A 23,971-nucleotide genomic window follows, 5' to 3' on the forward strand; every position below is an offset into this window, starting at 1 on the left:
CAAAAAAAAGAAAAAAAGAAAAAATACACGCGAGCAGCAGATGTTCACCAGTCGACACCGATCTAGTTACGGAGCTGTCTTGCTTGACTTATTATCGTCAAGTTTAATCCTGCTAGGAGTGCAGAACGCATGCATAAAGAGGAAAGTCCCAACTCCACATGGTAAAGCTATGCCCGAGCCTGGAAGCTCAAAGTCCGCCTCGAGCTAACAATATAGTAACTTGCTTAGAACACAAAGCACTACATGGATAGATGTGGCCCAACCAGTGTGTTAGTTAGAGCAGTAGCTAGAAATTATTCTATCCAGACGTAGCAAATCTTTCGAGCCAAATTGGATAATCTCTCTATGTTCTTGAGAAGGTAATGGACTCTTGCACGTCGGCCTTGCTTAGTCGTCCACGGTCCCGAGACAGAATCTCACCTGGACGCTGATGAAGCCAAAGCTAGCTGTGCGATTTGTAACCACGAGAACCGAGTTGGAGCAGGTGAGAAAAAGAAAACAAAAACGAGCAACTGGGCATATCAACGGAACTCGAGGGCACTGTCTAAAAGCATTACCCTCACACGACCTTCTGCTGTGTGAAAGAGCACGACGGTTCTGTGACGGAACAACTCGTCCCGTGGACCATCAGATGATACCGGATATCAAATGTGGCGTAGATGGAAATCAAATTTCTCTTGCCTCAAACCGGAGGAGTGAGAGAGGAATGTTGCAGACTACGTTATATACACTGCATGGTCTCTTGGTTGCCTGGGTGAAGAAGATAAGCCAGACAGGCTCATCCTGGACGCTGCTTTTGGCATCGCCACGATCCTGCTTCCCCCTCAAGGGGCTTATCTTTCCGGGCGTCATTTGTGCAGATCGGTTAAGCTAACCGGTCTCCGGGACTACGATTTTTCTATCCGGCGCCGCTACGGGAACCGGACTCCAAGACCGGCGTCTCCACTTGGACACTGCCGGGAGCAATTTCAGATGCCGGAAGCTTGCGGACACTACTTGAGTTCTCTGCCGGTAGTTAGATGTCCCTGTGTGATAATCATCTCAGGAAATCACAGCTCACAGGGGATTGGCTCCGTAACGAATTTAAGAAATCACACGCTTTTTGATTGTCATGATTCATCTCGTAGGCTATATCACCCCAAAGGCCACCTTTACTCGGCCTCCATAACATCGTGGATAGGAATCATCTCGAGCAGAGCCGCCTCAAGCATCTCATTTTGCTCCTGGATAAACTCTCTCACAGCATCGGGGTTGAACTTGACGCCCGCAGCCCGGGCCTCCCGCAGCTTCTTGGCATGATCGCGGAAACGCTCCTCCAAGATATCGGCACGGTAGGTGCAGTAGTCGTAGAGCAGCTCTGACTGGTTGCTGATGAGACGGGAGCCTGTGAGGACGAGCTCGTCTTTGACGAATGGCGACTTGGGTCGGAAGGCTGTGATGAACGAGATTCTCTCCTTGCCGATGGCTTTGAGGGCGGCGTGCTTGACGTATCGGCCCTGAAGAATGACGGCCGTCCCCTAGGTGTTGGGTTAGTAGAGAGTAGGGTCGGCATCCAGGGTCAACATACCATAGTAGGACCGCGCACCTTGAGGACTTCGCCGCTGCCAGTGAGAACAGCAGTCTCACCTCCCTTCATCCCAGCTAGAAGAATGTCAGTAACTCATAAAAATAGTCAAAACCTCGGTATGAACTCACTACAGTCAGAAAGCATGGTGACACAGACAAATGGGAAGCTGTCGTAGTGCCACGAGAAGCCGACGCTGTCATTGCCCTTGTCACTGGTCTCATCTCCATCACTGAAGAAGAGGTTGGCATGGCCAACCTCGTACTCAAAGGGGACGAGATCGATACCAGCAACCTCAGAGACAGCTTCCAGTACCTCAGGGCTCTTCCAGAGAGCGTGGGCGAAGGGGGCCATCCTGGCATTGCGGTTTAGCTATGAATCTCCGTCGAGGGGAGCTCACTCACTCTTGAGAGTAGCCTCGGATTTGGTTCTTGGTAAAGGTTGAGGCATACTGGCAGGTTCTGAGCACCTCCTCGCTGAATAGCTCGCGACGGACCTGCCTGACGGCGGCCTCGGTGAAGAGGGGGAAGGGGTCGGAGCCAGCGATATGGGAGACGCCTTGGTTCTCATACCCCCACTCCTTCATGGTGTAGGTCCTCTTGGGCGGCTCGAAGCAGACGTGCTTGCGAGCGTCAAAGTCCTCGGCGGGGATGGCACGGGCGGCGTCGATGACATCCTGAGGAAGCTTGGTGGTTGGGCGGAGGGGGGTCTTGTTGGTAGGGCCGACGACGAAGGGAGCGGGCTTGCGAACGGGCAAGGGGGCCGGAGTGTCGTAGATTGCGCTGGGCATTGCGAACGAGGATGTTGTTATCAGGGCGTTGTGTAAATATATCTCTGAGATAGGAGGTTGTCCTTGTGTGAGGTGATCAAGATAACACGACCTGGGGATGGAGGAAGGGCATTTTTATATTTATAGATAATCTGCCAAGAGGTAGGTCAACGCCCGAGATTCGGACGTAGGTGTCATGAGCGTGGCCAATGGCCAAGATCAACACCCACGGGTTAGAGCGAGGTGGCTTTCCCGCAGGAAAAGGGATTGAGTGTGTGTGTCGCTTCGGGAGTTATCATGATTTGATCACCAACCAACGGTCAAGTGACCACATCTGAGGGGGTCTAGATACCGACGCAGGAGGGTTTCCAAAAGGAGAGTGACAGAACTTGGGGAGTATAAGCTAGGGGTCTGGTTCCTGGTCACGCCTGGGGTGCAGGAGTCTCCTATTCGTCAGCTTGATCGAGTTGGGAAATGTTGTCGTTGATAAGAGGGCGGAGTTCGGATATAGTTCCCGCAGTCTAGATCCCCCCGCAGAGACTGTCATTGGGGCATCAGTCCACGGCATTTGGTATGGTGCTTGCTATGTGTGAGATAGTTTGGAGCTGTTAGGGAGGGGGGACATTGCATCTCGACCTGGTATCCAAGAGTGCAGTCCAAATCTAGGTTATGGGCTTTCACAGAAATGGGTTTGAATGCCTTCATTGTATTAAGAACTGTATTCTTTGCGCCTTGACACACTCTCATCTTTATGAGGGAGAAGTTGAACGATCAATGGCAAGGCCCACGTGTGAGGGACAGGCACTCACATGTCCTGGGCTATCTTAAAAGATTAACTTGCGTAATCTAGCTCGGTTGCAGGCCATCATATCTTGCTAGCTTTAGCCCATTGTTGATCCCTCCCCCACGCTTATCAACGGTATCATGTTCTGTCACACGCCTCCATATGCAGCCACTTTGTGTCTCCGCCCCCAAGACCGTGTCTTCTCGACCCGGGCTCCTTTTTTGCGAGAAAGCATGATTTAACCTCAACATCACAAGGCAAAAGTTGTAGCATCGTTCAACGCAGAAGTGAAGAAAGAATCATAATAGTATTGATATCTCTGCCCAACTCTTGTCACTCTTCCACCACTGCTTCGCAACCACTCGGATCGATAGTGTGCCATTATAAATGACTCCGAATATCGCTTCTGCTATCAAGCAGTGCATGCAAGATTTGTCGAAAGGTTTCCTTGGGAGGAAAAGTGGCTGAGGGGAGATGATCATCTCGACGGGAAGCCCATCCTTCCCTCCAACCCGACGTCCCGAGGAACATGGGCGACCAAGCGTTCTTAAAGGACTTTCGGGTCGAGTCCAAGACCCGAGGTCGTGACTTGAAAGAAAACCCGATCAAGTTCCCGAGAACAAGAATCATCCGGGTCGGCTTCTCATCCGACACTCCATCCAAAGCGGCTAGCCCAGCCGAAACTATCCTTGAAGCCTTGCCGGGAACTAACCAATCTTCTTTTTCTCTAGCTGTCAGGGATCGGATGTGAACACCGAGCAGCCAATAGGAGACGGGCAGGTCAACTTCCATTGTCGGAACCGCTTCACCAGCTCATGATGATGAGACGGGGAATCTACTTGATGAGAGACAAAAAGCATTGGTGTCGCCTAGTGAAAAGGGGGGAGGGGATTTCTTCTTCTTATCGAGGTGCTTTGCCACCTTGGTGTCTTGGCTCGGTCTAAAGCACCCTCAGGAGTCTTGATTGTTTCTACACCGAAAGCCATCGTGTTTAAACAACTGTAGTGTCATGGAAAAAAAGACCCTTGATCGACGTCTTAGAGAACTTGCATTTCTTCAAGTACGTCACGCGAACAAGGGGGGACAGTCATTATGTTCAGCGCATGAATCATGTGGAGGGCTTGGAGAAAGATCGGACAACTCAAAGGAGAAGGCGAAGAGAACCAACTTGGTTAGACCTATCCATCCGTATCCCCTCAAATCAACTTTGTGGCGCCATGGTGAGTTCTTGCTGGGATGTAGAGCTAATGGATAGTGTTGCATCTGTGATATGGTGATACTCCAATCCCGCCGTTTGAGACCGTTATCTGTGGATTTGGAAAGATACGTTAATGATACATTCGTTCAGGATGATAAACGGGCAAAACATGTAATCCTCTCGTACAGTCAAGTAGCAGTTTAGAGACTGGGATGGTGTCGGGCTTTTACTATCAGACTCAACACCATAGGATGCGTGATATACACAGACCAGTCGAGACTTGGCAAAAGGCAAAAAATCCTGACCTAGACGGGATAAAATGCCCTGTTACAGACTAGTCGTATCATTCTGGGCTTGTTGTTGGGTCATGATGGATAGCATGAGCCAACTCTCCACCATGACGTTGCCTCTCCTAGGGGGGAACCGTTGGAGATGGGCGAATCCGGTAAACGTATCTAATCCGGGGAAGGCGGGATAGAGGTGCACTGCCCTCATAGACAAGCGGGGGGATAAGGAGAAAGAACCAAACGGGGAGTCCGGCTGGAGGAAATCCTTGTGGTATCATGAATGACCAGGGCCTGGGCCTTGACTCTGTTTGGTGCAACCTTCTTTTACCCCAGGCTCTGGGGAAGCGGAGACACACTTGTGCATAGGCTTGGATCTGCGGGGGAGGTGATTTCGAGTCAGTCTAGTCCATTGTCCTGGGACTGATTAGAGGGATGGCTCATGTCTTGTCATGGGCATTTAAACCCAGCTGTACCCCGACCGTTTTACTCTCTTACTGATCATCACTCCTCTTCCTCTCCCCTTCTCCGTCCCTTATTCGATCTCCTTCGCCACTTCATCATGGACACTTACGACGAGAAACCCCCCGTCGACGCGTCAAGCATCGCCGACACCAAGCTCGAACCACAGACCACAACCGGCGGCGGCAGTGTCCTTAATGGCAGCGTCACATACACGAGCCAGCTACACCGTCGCCTCGGTAACCGTCAGATCCAACTCATTGCCATCGGAGGTTCCATTGGCACGGCCGTCTTCGTCTCCATCGGCACAGGTCTAGCCCACGGAGGCCCTGCGAGTCTGCTGCTGGCCTATACCTTGTACTCGTGCATGGTGGGCCTGGTCAACAACTCCATGGCCGAGATGGCGACGTTTATGCCAGTTTCTGGTGCTTTTATTCGTATGGCTGGTCGCTGGGTTGACGAGTCGTTTGGTTTCATGGTTGGCTGGAACTTCTTCCTCTACGAAGCCCTCTTGGTCCCCTTTGAAATCTCGGCCCTTAATGTCGTCTTGAAATTCTGGAGAGATGATATACCTGTTGCTGCTGTTGTAGCCGCTTGCATAGTACTTTATGGGTGAGTCCTTTCTATCCTTTCCTACCGTGTTATCCCCTGCTAACCTGTCCATCCCAGTGTCATCAACGTGGGCGCTGTCAGATGGTTCGGCGAAGCTGAATTCTGGCTCTCCCTCGGGAAGGTCCTCCTCTTCTTCATCCTCTTCTTTTTCACATTCATCACAATGGTAGGAGGGAATCCAGCCAAAGATGCGTATGGATTCAGACACTGGCAGAATCCAGGGGCTTTCGCCGAGTATATCACCACTGGCGACCTCGGACGCTTCGAAGGCTTTCTGGGTTCTCTCTGGATTGCAGCTTTCACCGTTGTGGGTCCCGAGTACGTGTCCATGATTGCGGGAGAGGCCAAGCTGCCTCGTCGATATCTGAAGAACGCCTTCAAGACCACCTACGTCCGGTTCGGCATCTTCTTCATTCTCTCGGCCGTCTGCGTTGGCATCGTTCTCCCCTATAATGACCCTATCCTTGTTGGTATTGTCAGCGGAACTGGTGAGGGTGCTGGAACTGGAGCTGCCGCTCCCTATGTCATTGCCATGGGAAACCTTGGCATTGGAGTCCTACCTCACATCACCAACGCCCTCTTGGTGTCCAGCATCTTCTCAGCTGGAAACGCCCTGACATACTATGGTACCCGAAGTCTTTACGGTCTGGCTCTTGAGGGCCAAGCCCCTAGATTTCTTCTCAAGTGCACGTCTTTCGGTCTGCCCATCTACTGTCTGGGAATCGTCATGCTGTTCCCCTTCTTGGCATTCCTGGCCGTCTCAAACGATTCTGTCGTCGTCCTCACATGGCTCACAAACATCATTACTGCGGCCCAAATCATCGACCACATCGTCATCTCAGTCACTTACATCTTCTTCTACAACGCCTGCAAGGCTCAGGGCGTCGACCGCAAGACCCTCCCGTACTGTGGCTGGTTCCAGCCCTACGGATCCTACATCTCGGCCATCTTCCTGACCTGCGTCGTCTGCGTGTACGGCTACAGCGTCTTCCTACCCGGCAACTTCACCGTTGACGGCTTCTTCACATACTACACCATGGTGTTGGTTGCGCCCATCACCTTTTTCGGCTGGAAGTTTACCAAGAAGACCAATTTTGTCAAGGCCTCCGAGGCTGACCTTGTGTGGGAGAAGCCGCAGATTGACGCCTATGAGGCTTCGTTTGAGGAGGCTCCTGTTGGTTTCTGGGTGGAAATCGTTCAGATGTTTGGACTCATGAGGAACAAGCAGGCCACTGTTGTCTAAGAGCATCTCTTGCGAACCACTCCATTCCTGTATATAACTATCAGATTTTACTTGGAATGAACTGAATTCATATTTTACTCTTCATCAGTAGCCTGTATTCACTAACCGAAGTGGATGATATATCGAAAGCGCGCAAAACCTTGGGAGGGAAAGACTCGAAATCTAATGGTCCCTCTCTCCTTTTCCTGTGGTGGGAGAATTCCCGAAATCAATACTGACTCGATTTTGAATATGGATTACTTTCCCGGTATGTGTTATTTCATCCTCACCAGTGACTAGTTCAAAACCGATTGTCTCATTAGTATTGGACAAGATATGTCACAAGTCTTGTTCTCATAGCTGATTTCAGGCTCTCTTGGTTTCAAAATTTCTGCTCAAAGGTCAACTGACAAGGAGAAGAAAAGGCTGTTCAGCTCTCAAGCATTGATTTAGTTGTTCCAGTGTGAGTTAGTAATCCCTAAACAAGCTGATATTCAGGAGATCGACATCGATGATGAAGAGATCCCACCGAGCACACCCTTCCTAGTAGCATTTTGTTAACTCGGTACATGATAGAAATTTTTGGAGTGGCGGAAAATGCTGCAAGGTGGAATTATGTCTCTTTTAGCAATTCCAACTCTGACTCGCATGATGAATATGCGTTATATATATGTTACAAGTTGTTGAAACTTGAGCTCTTTATTTAAAGGGGAAACACACTCGAAATATCTTGGTTTCAAGTTGAGCGGTTCTTTTGACAGGCTACGAAAATATATATGTTGTGGGATAGGGTTCAGCCAGGTGACCTTTGATATCTACCTGACTCTCTTGAGACAATCAAGTCAAGTGCGCGGGAACGCACACCATGTAATGAGTACATACATATACTATCATACCAAGTGATGAGCATCTATCTTGGTTTTGCCGTGTGTCTGTCTAGCCGCGTCAGTCAGGTTTGCTTAGGCAGCCGTTGAGTCACAATAAGCAAAGTTGGTATCAGCGGATTAACTCGTTAAACTTTTACTCATTGCGTCGTCTATACTCTGGAATTTCTAAAATTGGGAACCTCTTGCCCACTGCTACCTTTGCTCCGTCTCCTTCTTTGCTTCCTCCTCCTTCTTATCTCCCTCCTTCTCCTCCTCCTTCTCACCATAGTTCTCTAGCTTCATGTCCTTGAGACCAAGCTCCTCCTCCTCCTCGTCTGTACGGGTGTAGTTCTCACGGTGGATGCTGGGGTCGGGCTTTGGCGGGTCCACAAGGGGCTGGACGTAGCTGCTGGCGAAGGGATCGGTGAGGATGATGGTGAAGGGCTTCTCGCCCCGGATCGCGGTATCGAGGCCGTCAAAGAACTCATCCCACTGGCTCTTCTCATCGGCAGCGAGAGAATCACCACCCTGACCAGAGCCGTCGGCCTCAAAGATCTGGGAGTGGAGGTCGTTGCGGACCTGGGTCAGGAGACCCTCAACGGTGGTGAAGCGACCACCAAGGGTACCAGGGTTGACCTGGAGCTTGAGCTCGGGGCACTCAAGCGCACAGGTCTCACTCTTGAGAATGTCACGGCCAAGATCGGCACTATCCTTGACATCGAGAACGATCTTCTCGCCCAGCTCAGGGATCTCACCACCAGTCTTGACATCATTGGATCGGTAACCGCAGTCATCGCACACGGTCGACATGAGAACCACTTGCTTGAAGTGGGGAATGTCAACCATCTTCATGTGTGTAGTGCAAGGGTGCATGCAGCCGGGGCATGTGGCAGGGAAGCTGTAGACCTCGTTGGGGATGATTTCGCCATCGGCAGTCAAGCCAGGGTTTTGGTGCTCTTGGCCGGCGCTGGGGTCCGAGTCGGAGAGACCCAATGCAGCGTTTTGCTCGGGAGTTCGGGCATACTCGTGCTTCTCCCACTTGCCCACGCCGTCCTTCAGGTCGGGAGCAATGAAAGAGTTTCCAGCAGGGTCGTCGACCCAGACACGGAAGGGGAATGAGTCGCCAAGCAGCATGGCACGGCCCTTGGCGATGATCTCGGCGACCTTGATGTGCACCTCGGGAGCCTGCTCCTTTCGCGCCTCTTGTCCCAGCTCGAGATCATCAATGACAGTCGTCAAGAGACCCTCGACATTTGTCAGCTGGCCGCGGCCAGCGGGAATCTCGAGATCCAGCTCGATAAACTTGACGGTGGCAGTATCCGACTTGACAACCTGTCGCGCAAAGTCGGCGAGAGCAGTCAAGCGCAGCTCGTAGTGTGTGCCCTTGGGCTGGACGGTTCCAGCAGCCTGGATCTCGTTGTTCTGGAAGTTGCAGTGTTCGCAGGAAAAGGACATGATGACGATTTCGCGGAAGTAGGGGATCGCGGTAAGGAGCATTCGGGTCATGCCCTAGAAGCATGCGTTAGTGTCTGATCTTTGCGCAAGACTCGAGAGATTTCGACTCACATTCTTGCCGCAGTTCATGCACAGCGACTCGATTTCTTCAACAGCCCGCTCGTCGTCGTCATGTTGTTCGCCATCGGCAGTAGGCGCAAGGTTCTTGACCTTGTTGCCGATGGTCTCAAAGAACTCCTGAGGAGTCTGCTTGTTCACGTCGTCGGTCGTCATTTTTGTTCGGTTCGAATCGTGACTCTTTGCAAAAGCGTGTTGGGTCCTGATCCGATGGAGGGGTTCATGAAATTTTTGGAGGGGCAACTGAAATGCCCAAGCCACAGCGGGTGGGCGGTGGTTATGTCATGGGGCTGCAGCGCAGAGTTTTGGTGGGCGCAGGCGCTAGAATCTTCGGGATGCTCTGCGTAGCGGCCTGACTGAGCGAGGCGGGCCTAGATTCATCCGTGGCGACTTGTTATCACGGGCTCTGGTTGATGAACAACATGATCATTTCATGAAATGAGCGAGACTGAGCGGGTTGGCTGCTTGCTGTTTTTGCCCTGACAGGAGCGCCTGTAGCCCAGCCTTTCGATTCTTAGCCCTCTTCTTGCTGCTGGCATTTGCAGTTGGCTTAAGCGGCTCAGGAGCAACAGGCTTCTTGACCTTGGATTGAATCGCAGCCTTGCGTCGTGTGGCAGGTCCCGGAGGTGGAAGCGATATCTTTGTCTCATGTTGGCAGCTGTTGCAGTGAAAAACCTTGCAAGGGCCTGAAGGCTGAGGGACCTCAGGGGTTGATTTGGTTGACTTTGCGCCCTCGGCCTTTCTTCGAATGGCTTTTCGCGCGTCAACCTTCAGAGTAGCTCCCTGGCCTGGGATCATGATTAGACCACATCTGCCACATATATGCTGGCGTTGAACGTCGGATGGCGGGATCCCTTGCTGGAAGAGGAGCTGACCGCGAACGCTCATGAGGTGCGCTGAGGTTTCTGGAGCTGTCATGCGGAGGAGGTGTGCTGCATCGGTGAGGAAGTCGACCGTTCCTGGAAGCTCAGAAAGAGCCATTGTTCCTGGAGGTTGAGAATTGTATAATCTCTCGGAGAATGATGCCTTTGAATGTTGTAGTTGAAGTTTGAAGCCGTCGCTGCTTCAGCAGAACCTTTACGGACACACACGCTTTGACGTGAAGGCGATCTGATTTAGAAAGTGGGTCTGCTGAGATAACCCAACCCCATTGGCTCTTCCTCCCTTGCACACAACCACGAGCTTCATCAGACAAGGAACATGGTACTATAAACCAACTTCGCACTTACAAGGCTCCCAAGTGTGGCTTCTCATTTAATGTTGATTTATTTTAAGAGCCATAAACTCGGCTAAATTTTCTCTTGCGACTCTGTTCAAAACTCCGTCCCCAACTAAGTCTCCGCCCGCTTGTTCAACACCCCAAACCACACAACCTCACCCAAAAACGTCAACTCCTACGCCAACCCAACTACTCAGAAGCGACAAGTAACTTTAGGCACGACGAATTTCCCACTTGATCTCGTTGATGCTGACCTCTTCGTTCGCCTTTTCGTCGTAGTCGAACCACTCACCGTCCACCAAGTCAATGTCGTTGAACTTGGTGTTGGTTTCGGCACCATCTGCCAGCCACTCGCCCTGCAGACCATATTAGTCAACATAGTCATGTGGAAGGGCTAAATATTCACTCACTTCGGCCTTGAATTCGGTGAATTCGAGTCCTCGGCAGTCAAACTCGATGATCTTCTGAGCCTTCGCCGGCTCACTCTGTTCGTATGGAGCTGGTGCAGCCTTGATGGATGCCGACGACTCTCGCTGGAATCCTGTTAGTTTTAAGGGAAAAGAATAGCGTATGGAGGAAATTACCTTGCAGTTTTTGCACTTCCAAACAAAGTTGGCCTCTCCCCTGCTTCCACTCATCTCATTGGTTTCCTAGGGATGATGAGTAGTTACCCAAGAAGCTAGGACGAGTCAAGACATACAAATCGGTTCACGCCAACATGGTTTGCGTGGACCTCACGACAAGAAGTACACTGGACCTTGAACATGTACCAGAAAGGGTTGTCTTGAGTGTCGTCAGGGCGCAAGTTGGTAACCCTGTCATTGCCCCTCATCAGCGAAGCTCAGTTGGGTTGCGTCCACAAGCTTGTCTGGCGTACCCTTGCAACTCGGCGGTGAGATAGAGAGCGAACATATCGAGATAGGTATGGGCAGATCAGTAACAACAAAAAACAGAAATGAACTAAGCAGCAAGATGGAATATCGCAGAGTGTGTTGAGCACAGGGAACAAAATCCAGCTGCGTTAGGTTCCAAGTGACGAAGGTGGGGTGGTGGGGTGTGCGAATAGCAGTCAGAGGGCCGTCAGGAGACCTTCACGTGACCTGGATAATCGAACCATCCGTGACTGGCCAATTTCTTGCTTCCGGATCCGCGAAACACCTCAATTGCACGATAGCCGTCAGCCCACGCCTCAATCGCCCTCAAGCGATGTCTTGACCGAAAATCGCATTTCCATCATGCAGGCTCTATGGTCGAGAGCCGGCCAGGCTCACCGCTGCGGATGCCGGGTCTGCGAAACCGCCGTCAGCGCCCTCGGCCGACGGGTGACGACTGCCTCTCGACCACGCAAAGTCACCTTTGCCGATATCTTTACAGCATGCTACAGCTCCATGTTTGCGGCCGCAGCTGTCGTCGATGCCGTGAAGAAGGAGGACCGCAGGCAAGACTTGGATCGTCAATTGGAGGAGACGCGGCGGGAATTGGCCGAGCTTCAGATGCTCCGAACCCTCGAGACGAAGCGAATTACAACCAACCTTACCCAAAAGGATGAACTGAGCCTCAGCCAGATGGATGTTCTATGGCAATCCCTCAAGGATATCTACACGAACCGACCGTATATGAAAGAGATCGACAAACCTGTTACCATTCGCGTTTCCGAGTTTTTGAACCGCCTGCAAGCCGACTATTATCAATGCCCGGATGAAGCAACCATGCTTGCTCTGAGGCAGACAGACTACGAGCGCCTTGAGCAAGCTATAAAGGACGAGGAGATTGATCAATCTCTCCCTCACCGGACTCCGTTAAACCAGAAACATCTTCACAACGACTCTCGGACAATTGTTCATCTTGTCACACAACTCCTGGACCGCGCTGCTGCTCACGACAAATCGACATCCTCCAGCCCCAGCTACTATGAGGCTCGCCATCTGGCGTACGAGGGCGTCTCTTATACTTTCGATTCTATCGACCCTGCCAGAGCTAGGAGAAACCGAATCACCTTGAACCGACGACTCAGAGAAGTGGTTGATTCCCCCGACCTCAGGCTAAAGGAAAAGGTTGGCAGGGTGTGCTACAATTTGCTTGTGTCGGCGTACCCAGCTGACATGCACACGCTCAACACCTTGATTGTTGCCTTTGACAAGCAAGGGCACAAGTACATTTCCGAGGCCCTGGTCAACTCATTCTTCTACTACCGACGCGTCCAGCCAACGCCATCTACTTTCGTGGCAATCTTGAATCACTACAAGAACTCCCAGAACCATGGAAGGTTCCTTCGCGCTCTTGCATGCCTTACTGGCCTTGATACAGAAACGGGAGCCAAGCTGGTTCGCAGACATGTCACTGACACTGCCCCGCCCAAGGCAAAAAGAATGAGTAACCAGACATCTACCCAAACAGGTGATTGGATCTGGGGGCACGCACCTCTTACCAAGCCTCTCATCGAGGCAGTGATTGATGGTCTTCTTCATTTCAAGTTATTTGACCAGGCTGCACTCTTCTTCGTGTCATGCATGAAGGCCAATGTTGTGCTTGGCACGAACACGATCAAGCAGTTGTTTGACGAGTGCATCCTCGCTCTTGACTGGAAGGCTGCTGTGCGTCTGATTCAGGGCTTCACGAATTGTCCAAACACATGGCAATCCATGCTGATGCACCGTAACGAGAGCACTACCTATCTCATCAGCCGGCTGCATGTCCTCCTTGACCTAGTTGGTCTGAGAACTTCTGGTGGCCAAGTGTCCGAGTCAACTCTGGATAATCTGTCCATCTCAACTCAGGGATTCCGCCAGTTTCTAGACGCTCTAGCGACGGTCGACTCTACCTCACAACTTCAGCTACAGAGCTCAACAACTCAGCTCGTCCAATCTTCAGAGAGCAGGTTGCTACAAATCGAGGCTCTCTGGAAGGAGGTGGCTTTTGTGGAAAGGACAACGCGCTCTATTGAGAGTAAACTCCTCTATCCAGATTTCAACCCCCAGTTCCGCGAGTCAATGGCTCTGCACATTGGAAACTCGGCAACCAAGCAGACATTAAAGCTCAATCAGGAGCTGATTGGTTTTCTGTCACAAGTCTCGATCTCGAGGCATGTGCTGGAGGCGCTGATGGAGTGCGAGGGTTTTCCGAGTAACAACAGGGGTGGTGAGGCAGTCAAGAAGCAGAAGAAGTCAAGGAAAAATCAGGCTAAAAACCAGGCCAAGGCATGGCTTCGCGATCAGAAGACAGCTGTCGTTCTTCCAGAACCGATAGCAATGTCGGCTGGGCGGATAAGCAGAACGCCTGGACAGTTTGCGCCAGCACATTTAAGGGCGAGACCAAGGAGGTTGATCACATGGCCAGTACCGGATCAGCGACCGGCATATCTAGAGCAGGGGCAGTGGGCGGGATTGGTTTGAGCGGACAAAAGACGGAGATGGGCGACCCCTCTCGTTTGTACATTGTTGAGGGAGGTTGATATGGCATTTGAGCCGCATTGGATGTAAACTTAGCTACACGTGGCCAGGCAGACGTTACCCAGCATACATATGAATGACTTTTCTTGTATCAACACGTACCTATCCAACCAACTCAACTTGCATTGCCTTGCAAAACCCTCGAGTTGATTACCTCGGCACCTGCGCCTACCACGAGCAGATCCCTTGATTACCTACCAAGATGGTCCCCCGCAGCCGGCGGCGCCGCCCTCGCCGCCACCAGCGTCCAGGGTCATGAGCGATCGTGGTACAGCACAGTGGATTTGACACGACAAAGGGCTCTCTGGACATGGCGGTCTGCAGTCTCACGGGGCATAGTTTCTATAGTAAGTTTCCTCGTCAGCTAGCACTGTATCGCAGGTCCCAGCCTCCCTCTCTGACAGGTTCTCGGCTGAAGATATGGACCCTCCAAGGGTCACGATGCGCCCTGGGCTAGGAGTCGAGTGGATGCTCCTCGACTCGCCGTCATCCAGTCACGAGGCATGGAGGGTCCACGGGGCCAATTGGATTGGCAGGTTCGAAGCTAGGGGCACGCCCCCCCGCACCCTTCCAGAGTTTGGAGTTTGTCCCTGTTCCAGCGCATCTCAGTGGAAAAGTACCGCGGTGAGCCCTGGAGCCTGGAGGATGGAGTCCAGTACTTCCCCCACATCGAGTTCATCCCAAACAAGTGGGAAGGGCTCCAGCTGTTCCCATTTTCACAATCCAACCCACGAATTGATTTGTTTTCTCCAAGGCAATGTCGGCTTAACAAAATTTGTCTGGATCCCGGGCTCGTCTTCCTTCTCTTTCCTCCTCCATCTCACTTTGTCCCTCTCGAGCTGTGTCGCGAGATCGAGGACGAAGACTGTTGCCGTACGCCGATGGATTATACGTCACAAGCTCCATCCTCTCTTATCGAAGCCACCGGATATTCCTGATCACTACCGGGCGTTGGCTTGACATCATTGTACTGCGCGGCACTGCGACGGTTCAGTTCAGCATTACAAAGACATTTGTCCATTGGCGAGCTGTTTTGAAGCACGAGCTTCGTCTGGGAACTTCCATTGTCCCAGCCGGACTACCCTGGGGCGAATCGCCGGGATTCTTATCACAACGGCCCTCGCCTCCAACTGACGCGACTCATTGCTCCCGATCGCAAAACCTTTCAATTTCTTCTCTCACTCGCTGGCGCAGGTTTGAGTCTCGACGCGAAAGAGTACCCCAATCAACCTTTGCAGCATGAAGTTTGGCAGAAAGTAAGTCCTCATATCAACCAGCGAATCAGCGCCGCAGCTCAGCTCAGCTCACTCACCACTCGCACAGCCTACCGCGCAATCAGGTCCCCGAATGGGCGTCCTCGTACATCAATTACAAGGGCCTCAAGAAACTGGTAAAGGCTGCAGCAGAAAAGGCCAGGAATGGAGAAAAGGTGGACCCTGCAGGTGGGCGGCTTTGACGACTCTCTTTGTGTCGCTCCCTGAGCCTCTCCCCTAACTCCCCATGCAGAATTCTTTTTCGCCCTTGACCGAAATCTCGAAGATGTCGACTTTTTCTACAACAAGAAACTCGCTGAATCCTGCCGCCGCCTGAACCTCCTCTACAACCGCTATGGCCGCACCCCCGATGTCGTCTCTACTCTCGACCAAGATGAGGTTGAGGAAGTTATGGGCGCTCTCCTCGAGCTGAGAAGCCAGCTGCGTAACTTGCAGTGGTTTGGTGAGATTAACCGCAGAGGCTTTGTCAAGATCACAAAGAAGCTTGACAAAAAGGTCCCGGACCTTGTAACACAGCACCCTTACATTTCGACCAAGGTTGATCCAAAGCCTTTTGCCAAGGAGGCAAACACGGCGAGGCTCTTGACTGAAATCAACAAGTGGATGTCTGTTTTGGCCGAGGCCCAGACTTTTGACGATGCCATGTCTGACCACTCAACTCGCTCTCTTGGCCGCGCATCAACGAAGGGGCTGCTGAACCTGCCGCAGGCGCAGCTTGACGCGCTTGATCAGGCGGTCCGGAACGATGATGTTGCAGCACTCGAGGCTGGCCTCAAGGAGAGCAATGCCAGCTCTGAAGATGGCTCCAAGCCACTTCTCTTGAACCTCCTTCAGCGATCCATCTCTGCACGGGCGAAAGCATCTATCGCCTTCCTGCTCTCTAACCTCAAGAGCCTCGATGAACCAGACGATATCAATGGCCGCAACTGCATTCATCGCCTTGTCATTCATATTGGCCGCACAAAGTCGAACCCCGGAGACCAGGAATCAAAGTCCTACCCTGTGCCTGCAGGTTCTCAGTTCAGCAACAAACATATCCAGGCTGGATTTTCTGCAACCGGTGCCAAGGCACTCAACACAAAGGAAAGCCAACTTCTTGGCAAGGACGATGAAGTTGTACAGCTCTTCATTTATCTCCTTGATCAGCTACGCCCAGAACAGCGAGCTGCGCTTAAGAGCCGTGACTCCTTCGGGCGAATGCCGCTTCACTACGCAGCCCAATTCGGATTTGTGGTGGTCTGTCAAATCATCATGGCCAAGATGCAGGAGTGGAATCAGTTCAATGTCAAGGATGGCATTGACACGCCTGAGTGGCAGGATCATGACGGTTGTGCTCCGCTTCACCTCAGTGTTGTTGGAGGTCACCCTTTGACAACTCAAGCTCTCTTGCAGGGTGAAAACTGGCAGGGGAGCAGCGAGTCAAAGGCTGAAATTCGCAAGTCTATCTCCAAATCAGGAGCCGTCTTGGCTCTTGCCACAAAATCCAACTACAGCACTATCGTGCAGATGCTGGTTGATGCCGGCGTTGACCTCAACTGGAGAGACAAGACTAATGAGACTGCTCTTCATGTTGCAGCCCGATTTGGCCACGCTGAGTGTGCTCGAATCATTATCAAGGGCACCGAGCTCCAAAAGGGAGACCTTGAGGCCACGGAGAACACGTATGCATGGACTCCTCTCCATGTTGCGGCTGTGGATGGCAAGCTCAACGTGGCTGAGCTTCTTGTCGAGGCTGGAGCCGACACCACACGCATAGACTCCTCCGGCTGGACCGCTAGAGAGCATGCTGCCTTGAGAGGCCACATGGATATCGCAAGACTCCTTGCGGTCGACACGGTTGAGGATGAGCCTCCATCCCGGCCTGTCGAGACCCTACAGCCAACTCCCTCAGAGATGTCGTCTATCGATGAGCGGCGCTCCAATGGCGCCTCAAGCGTGTCGCGGTCCCCCGAGGCCGTCAAGAGTTTTGGTCACCGTTACCTAACGGATGAGAGCCTTGTTCTTGTGAGCTTGGGGTCTATGGACATGCGGAAGAATGTTGAGCCAGTGAGCTTGGATCGCATCCCGCTCACTGAAGCTCATAATACCCAGCTCGACACTGCCTTGTCGATTGTAGTGGCTGCCACTGGAGCCCAGGGTGAGCCGACGATTATCGATCTACCGGTGCACGACAACATCGCCACGGAGCCTATTGTTTTCATGACAAAAGACGCCACCAAGGTGAAGCTTCTCTTCGACATTGTTCCTACCTACTCTGGCAATAACCAGAACAAGGTTGGTCGAGCCGTGGCTCTCTTGTCTTCTGTGAAGCCAACATTGGGGTCTCGACGAATGAACCTGCAAGGCGACGTTTGCGTTCCTATCATGTCCAGCAGCTTGGATGTTATCGGAACAGTCAACTTCAACTTCCTGGTCATTACCCCATTCCACCACCCCAATATGGAGGTTACCTCAAGACAGACCTACTGGAAGAAGATGTCATCAACCATGATTATCGGTCATCGAGGACTGGGCAAGAACCTCACATCCAACAAGTCCCTTCAGCTTGGCGAGAATACTCTGCCCTCCTTTATTGCTGCCGCCAACCTTGGCGCTCAGTACGTCGAGTTTGACGTCCAGCTCACCAAAGATCACGTCCCCGTTATCTACCACGATTTCCTCGTCAGCGAGACAGGCATAGATGCTCCCGTCCATACGTTGACTCTGGAGCAGTTTCTGCACATCAACCCTGACACTCGCCGGGGACCTCGTCACACTTCTTCAACGAAGCCTGTGGCTGAGGGCGAACCTGGTGGCTTCCGAGCGCGTAGCAATAGTCTTGCGCCGACACGCTCGCAGTCGATGGGTTTCGCTGGCAGTGGGCTACAGGACATGGACGAGCGCATGAAGCATACCCGTGACTTCAAGTCCAAGGGCTTCAAGGCCAACTCCAGGGGCAACTTCATCCAAGCCCCCTTTGCCACCCTGGAGGACCTCTTCCGCAAGCTGCCGGAAAACATTGGGTTCAATATAGAGATGAAGTACCCCATGTTGCACGAGAGCGAGGAACACGAGATGGACACTTATGCCGTGGAACTCAACTCGTTCTGTGACACGGTTCTTTCCAAGGTTTACGACCTCGCTGGTGAACGACACATCATCTTCAGCTCTTTCAACCCCGATATTTGTCTTTGCCTGAGCTACAAGCAACCGTCCATCCCCATCCTCTTCCTCACGGACGCGGGCTGCTGCGAAGTTTGCGACGTTCGTGCCTCGTCCCTCCAAGAGGCCATCCGCTTTGCGAGCCGCTGGAACTTGCTCGGCATTGTTTCCGCCGCCGAGCCCTTTATCAACAGTCCTCGCCTGGTCAAGGTCGTGAAGGAGAACGGAATTGTGTGCTTCAGCTACGGCACGTTGAACAATGATCCTCTGATGGTTCAGGTAAGTGGCTTCGTCCTTCTCTACGAGTAGCAATAGTAGCTGACATTTTCTGTAGCGTCAAGTCAAGCAGGGCATTGATGCCGTCATTGTCGACAGCGTCCTTGCCATCAGAAAGGGTCTCACAAGTGGAGAGACTCCGTCGGAGTCATCGGTCAACGGCGAGGCGGAAACGAATGGCTCCCTCAAGCCTGACCATTTGCTCAAGGAGCGGCTAGAGGAGTTGACCGTCAACGGCGCCGGTCCTTGAGCTAAACAGAATCAAGGCTGGAGTTGGCTATTGTGGGATGTTGCTAGGGAAGAGCATTGGCATGAAAGAGTTGACTTTCAACATGGACCTCCCGAGGAGACTGTTGTTCAACCATCACGGGACTGGAGATTACCTATCTAGATTTGCTATTTGGCGAGCCTCAAGACGGTTCCTTCTTTAGGTATAAGGGGGACAAGACGGGATGTCCGACTGACCTCTCCGTTACCCCATTCAATACAATCAAGCAAGCAAGCGATGACAACTGCGAGAAGTCGAGCCAAGACAGAGAGACAAGACCACAAGCAGACTAAACTCACAAGTCCATCTCGCCTATGCGACGTGATGCTGCCGCCGTTGGCCTCGACCTTCTGATCGTCACCGTCTAGACAAGGGTTCACAACGGACGGCACTCCCGTCGTACGATTCTGCAATGCCATAACGTCATGTCTCAGGGCGCCATTCGTTTCCCAGGGTCCTTAAACGAAGCCGCCCGAAGGGAATACCACGCTTAGCCAAAGGGGTCACGCGCGTAACAGGGGCAAAGCCGATTGAGTTTACTCTCCTTGGCTATCAAGATCATCAAGTTGGCCATGCTAGCTGTGGTATTAGTCGCGCCAAGTTTCCACAGGGGATGGAGGGTCAGTAAGTCACCTGGGCTGCAAGCGAGTGAGTCCCCGGGACTGGGGCCGAAGGCAAGGCCATGAGGTCGCTTGTCTCAGGTGTCTGATACAAGCCGGCCAGAGGAAGTTGCTAGATACGGGTTGCACCCCCAAGAGAGGAAGCGGGAATCCTCTTTTTGGAATGGATTTGTTTCAGTCGCTTGCCAATTGCGGTTCCGCGTAGATGGGCGAATTGAACTTTGTGGTTCCTCAATGTTTCACAACTTGTGCGACAGAACTGAACACTGCAGCGAGGAGCGTGTCGTGTCTCAGGGTTTCCGTTACCCGGAGGGGCAAAAGGGTTGGCAACCTAGTTAGTTCCCTATCTGGGCCTGATAATCAACAAACAGTAAAGCTTGCGAGCGCGGAATGACCCGTGCTGAGGGCAAGTTAGCCTTGCCTACCTACGTACAGCTGAGAAGTGATAGCTCGCCCCTGTATTTGAGTGGACTTCCTTGCACCTCGTCAAGCTCCCATTTTCAAGCCCCCCAGCTGAATGCAAGTAGACACAGCCAGGCGTAGAGGCGCCAGTTGGAGCGTCGAGTTGAGCATTGAAAGGGACAAGGGCCAGGGGGTTTTCGGGCGAAAGGCGTGCAGTGCAGTGCAGTCATCCCGTCAAGTTGGATGTTCTGTCAACCTCCAAAAAGCAAAAGTTGGCATGAGTTGCTTCTGACAAGTCAAACTGTCAAACACGGGTAGCAGGGTGCATCCGTCGGAAAGTGGCCCACGGCGGGTCCCCTCTGTAGGTACGACGTACGCACAGAGGGAAGCAGTAATTAGCAGCTGAAGCCCTGCCTGTATCCGGGGGTACTCGAGGCTAAGAGTGAGTGGCGAGAGCGCTCTTGGTGTGACTGACGGAGATATCATAATCGACGACTTGAAGCGGTGACAAGGGGCGACAGGGGGGGTTTCTGAAGAAGCACCACTACCATCACCACCCACACTCCCGAGATTTCCCCCGCAAAAAAGAAAAAAGCAAAGAAAACGCGAGGAAGCATGGGAAACATGGGCGAGGCGGGGTCCCGAGTTGCGACGAACGGGAACAAAGCAAGACCCGAATTGACTTGCTTGTGATTGTAACTGTTGCTCCCTCCCTCCTTCACAGCCAGGAACCTATCATGACTCCTCGTCAAGGATCCCGTTGGTGGCGGATGTAGTCTTGCGGTTCCGCAGCAGGGCAAGGAGCAAGATCCAGAAAAAGGCAAGCAATGAGACGGATGGTCAAGTTTGTTGCTTCCAAAGCTTGCCAGGGGAGGTGGGAGGGGGATGGGATACGAACTTGGCCGGACCGTCATGATAGGCGCTGACACGGCGGAGAGAGTGAGGGCTAGCCGTTTAGTTCCCTGCGGTGTAACAGAAAACATGGGCTTCTGTGACAAAAGAGATCCGCGGCCGGGATACAATGCACGTTGGAAGGATTGCCGCAACTCTCAGGGCTGCCAGGCGTGCTGTGGAGAGAGAGGGAGGGCGGGAGACATGCCCCGGTCGAGTCCAGTCGAGACCAGAGTTTGCTTTTCTTTTTCCTTCTTTTTTTCTCGCACTTGGCCATTCATGCATGCGTGACGCTCCAGAACAAGGGGGCTAACTGGCTGAGCTTTTGCTGAGATCCGGGGGAGTACGTACTGGGACAAGCTGGGCTCTTGTCATATATCATATTTTGCGGAGGAAGGGGGGAAGCCCGCCAGAAGGACCAAGGAAAACCCCAACGGGCTGCTGTGACAGGCTCGCAAGCTTCGCTGCCGTAGGACAGCACTAACTAACTACTGCGCAGTAGACGGCGGAGCGGCACGATGCTGGTTTCTGAGTCCGGGGCATCTTGGTGACTGAGGCGGCGCCGTTTCATGCGCAGCGAGAGAGAGAGAGAGAGAGAGAGAGAGAGAGAGAGAGAGAGAGAGAGAGAGTCGAGCGGAAGAAGCTGCAGAGCGAAGGCTGGCTGGTAGGTATATCTAAAACCCTGCTCGTGGGGGTATTTCTCCGACCACTCGAGGGAGGCTGGGCAACGGCGTCGTAACCATGAAGGTTGTCGAAAGTGCAATATCATCTGGACGAGTGTCGGCCCGGGATCTCAACTCTAGATAAACGATTATCAGTTTCCAAGTGATATCGGCAACGATACTCCTTTGCAACCTCTAACGTAGTTCGGGCATTCCCCGACAGAGATGTTCAGCCAGATGCAAGGGATCCCACGGCCATGGTAGAGGGAGTGTCCATCTCATCACATCGCAAGCCGTTGCTTTTTCTTGTGTTCCCCCAGCTTTTCTTTTTTCCCTCGTCCAAGTTCCTTTTTCCTCCAGCCTCTTTCCTGTTGTTCTCCGAGACGGGAAATAGGCTGCTTTCTTTTTCCACGGTTCGTTTCTCGTCTAGCAACTCTTGGCTCGCACAACTTTGTACTCGGGTGTGTTTGCAACAACGGAGGCAAATGCCGATGACGTGACTCGCACCCACGAGGACGGCACGGGAAAGACACCCAAGTTCCAGTGGAGGCCTGAAAAAGAAAAGGTAGATCGATGAGATCGATTCCCATCAACAGATATCCGTATGGGCATGCGGGGTGCAGCTTCGAAACTGTTGGCACCCTCAAGACGACGGTTGAAGAGCGACAAAGTCGAGGCGCTCTGTTTGAGTGAGCGCCAACTGTTCAACATGAAACACGCGATACTGCCGTTAGCTGAGGAGAGTGAGCCGTTGGCGCCATTTCTGTCTGGCTCTGCCTCAAATCAAGTCAAGTCTCTCACCAAGCTCAACTACTTTCCGCTGAGGGTCGGTCGGCTTCTCAACCACTCACCAGCTGTTGTCAACGACAAGACTGTGCCCAAACCACGACCAAGACAAACCAGACGAAATCATGGCTTGAGTGAATCCCCACCGTTCCCCGCCATCGCGCCATTTAGACCATCAACGAGACGATGCCCACCACCCACTGGACCCCCAACCCGTTGTCTCTGTGTCGGTTGGGGGCTTTGCTGGGCAACGTGCTGTGAGGATAGCCGCGACACGCTGCAATGATCCTCCGCTGACTGTTGTGACATCAAGCTTTGAGTGAGATGCCGGTACGTTATCGTTCGAGAGCAAGACGGCGGGGATGTCATCCTCTTGGACTCTGGGCGGCGGGGCGGCGGCATGACTCGTTGGTCTTGGTCGCGCCCTAGCTCGACAGGACAAGGCTTGCAAGGGTCGAGGGGGTGAGGCCATAGGGACCCGCCTGCAACGTTCTCCACGGCTGCCAGGGGACCCTCCAGCTTGAGTGAGACTGGACTCGGCCGATTGCTCGCCGGGATGCAACAGCAGAGCGGCCGGCTGGCACTGGCACTGTTCACTATCCACAGCCTGCCCTGAGGCCGAGGCAGGGGGACGACCTGCCCTTGTATCGAGATGCCGCGCTAAGCCAGCATGTCGTATCGTGCCAAATTCTCCTCCCATCAGAGTTTTGAACCGTTGCCCGTTGTGCCTGTAACTTCACAAGGCAGAGGGAATGACTCGGAGATGTGCACGTCGACCCTGGCTTGAAACGTCTTGGACTTCATTTCCAGCTCTTTCCCGGCGCTCTCATGTCAGCTCATCAAAACCAAGAGGCCTCGCTCCTTTTGCGGCCCGTGGATGTCACAGTTTTGCCATGTCCGTCTCTTGACCTCGATGGGGCCATCATTAGCATCGACCGGGTTGCCAGGGCCGCGCATAATAATGATTTCCCGCTCTGGCCGCGGTCTCTGCACCGGTCCCAGCGCCAACGCTGCCCAGAGCTGCCTGTGCCACCGTCGACGCTTCGTCAAGTGCTCTAGGTATATGTACGTTGTTCAGAGGCCATCAACCATCGCCACTTGTTCCACTCCATGAGAGGGTCGATCCGCCGGTAGTACAGAATAGTCGGTGACAGCTGTCCCCTACGGACCGCTCCTCAGCGGACCGCGCCTTTGGTTGACCTGACCTGAGCCGGTTCCATATTTCCTGCCGCGGCTGTTTTCAACTCGGTTTGCCGGTGCCTTGTCTAGTTTCAACACGATGATGGAAATGGGGCTTGGTTGAATTATTCCAAGCCTTGGGCGCTGGTCTCGAATCTCTCCTCCACTCGGGGCTGCGATACCTGGCGCAAAGTGCAGTTGATGACGAGTCCATGGCTTGCTTCTAATGCGCAACGATGGAGCGAATTGCATCTCGTGCCTTGCCCCGAGCTGACCGGTTGAGATGAATTCAGCTCCCAGTTCTGCAGCCCCCATATCCATACATGTGCGTTGAGCGTCGAGTACGACGTTTCACCTGCAAAGCTCGGAGAATTTTCTGCCCTGATGCTTGCTGTACGTACGTCAGCCCATGCATCTTATATTGTACCTCGCAGATTAAAGACACGAGCCTTTCACTTGCAGTCAGGCACA

At 52.8% G+C, this 23,971-nt stretch overlaps 7 protein-coding genes across 7 annotated transcripts; 3 read left to right on the forward strand and 4 right to left on the reverse strand.

Annotated features, from left to right (window-relative positions):
* Positions 1-1,151: 1,151 nt before the first annotated feature.
* Positions 1,152-2,354, reverse strand: LRP88_07711 (2OG-Fe(II) oxygenase; the record flags this gene model as incomplete). Its single annotated transcript, XM_083244228.1, has 4 exons — positions 1,152-1,517; positions 1,568-1,641; positions 1,696-1,919; positions 1,969-2,354. 4 exons carry the CDS (start codon positions 2,352-2,354, stop codon positions 1,152-1,154), a joined length of 1,050 nt encoding a protein of 349 aa, XP_083098722.1.
* Positions 2,355-5,161: 2,807 nt separating this feature from the next.
* Positions 5,162-6,916, forward strand: LRP88_07712 (amino acid permease/ SLC12A domain-containing protein; the record flags this gene model as incomplete). The annotated part of the gene is made up of 2 exons (XM_083244229.1): positions 5,162-5,673; positions 5,731-6,916. The coding sequence occupies 2 exons, from the start codon at positions 5,162-5,164 to the stop codon at positions 6,914-6,916; spliced, it is 1,698 nt and encodes a 565-aa protein (XP_083098723.1).
* A 1,058-nt stretch (positions 6,917-7,974) lies between these two features.
* Positions 7,975-9,489, reverse strand: LRP88_07713 (zinc finger-containing protein ZPR1; the record flags this gene model as incomplete). The annotated part of the gene is made up of 2 exons (XM_083244230.1): positions 7,975-9,270; positions 9,328-9,489. The coding sequence occupies 2 exons, from the start codon at positions 9,487-9,489 to the stop codon at positions 7,975-7,977; spliced, it is 1,458 nt and encodes a 485-aa protein (XP_083098724.1).
* Positions 9,490-9,759: 270 nt separating this feature from the next.
* Positions 9,760-10,314, reverse strand: LRP88_07714 (ribonuclease P Rpr2/Rpp21/SNM1 subunit; the record flags this gene model as incomplete). The annotated part of the gene is made up of 1 exon (XM_083244231.1): positions 9,760-10,314. The coding sequence occupies one exon, from the start codon at positions 10,312-10,314 to the stop codon at positions 9,760-9,762; it is 555 nt and encodes a 184-aa protein (XP_083098725.1).
* A 450-nt stretch (positions 10,315-10,764) lies between these two features.
* On the reverse strand, positions 10,765-11,384 carry LRP88_07715 (CXXC motif containing zinc binding protein; the record flags this gene model as incomplete). Its single annotated transcript, XM_083244232.1, has 4 exons — positions 10,765-10,908; positions 10,963-11,085; positions 11,137-11,202; positions 11,253-11,384. The coding sequence occupies 4 exons, from the start codon at positions 11,382-11,384 to the stop codon at positions 10,765-10,767; spliced, it is 465 nt and encodes a 154-aa protein (XP_083098726.1).
* A 403-nt stretch (positions 11,385-11,787) lies between these two features.
* LRP88_07716 (uncharacterized protein) lies at positions 11,788-13,944 on the forward strand (the record flags this gene model as incomplete). The annotated part of the gene is made up of 1 exon (XM_083244233.1): positions 11,788-13,944. The coding sequence occupies one exon, from the start codon at positions 11,788-11,790 to the stop codon at positions 13,942-13,944; it is 2,157 nt and encodes a 718-aa protein (XP_083098727.1).
* A 1,296-nt stretch (positions 13,945-15,240) lies between these two features.
* LRP88_07717 (glycerophosphocholine phosphodiesterase) lies at positions 15,241-18,942 on the forward strand (the record flags this gene model as incomplete). Its single annotated transcript, XM_083244234.1, has 4 exons — positions 15,241-15,257; positions 15,325-15,443; positions 15,508-18,695; positions 18,751-18,942. The coding sequence occupies 4 exons, from the start codon at positions 15,241-15,243 to the stop codon at positions 18,940-18,942; spliced, it is 3,516 nt and encodes a 1,171-aa protein (XP_083098728.1).
* Between the last annotated feature and the right edge of the window lie 5,029 nt (positions 18,943-23,971).

The sequence above is a fragment of the Fusarium phalaenopsidis genome (assembly GCF_050370095.1).
Source record: "Fusarium phalaenopsidis strain FUZ10S chromosome Unknown contig_32302, whole genome shotgun sequence".
In the NCBI taxonomy this organism is placed as follows: domain Eukaryota; kingdom Fungi; phylum Ascomycota; class Sordariomycetes; order Hypocreales; family Nectriaceae; genus Fusarium; species Fusarium phalaenopsidis.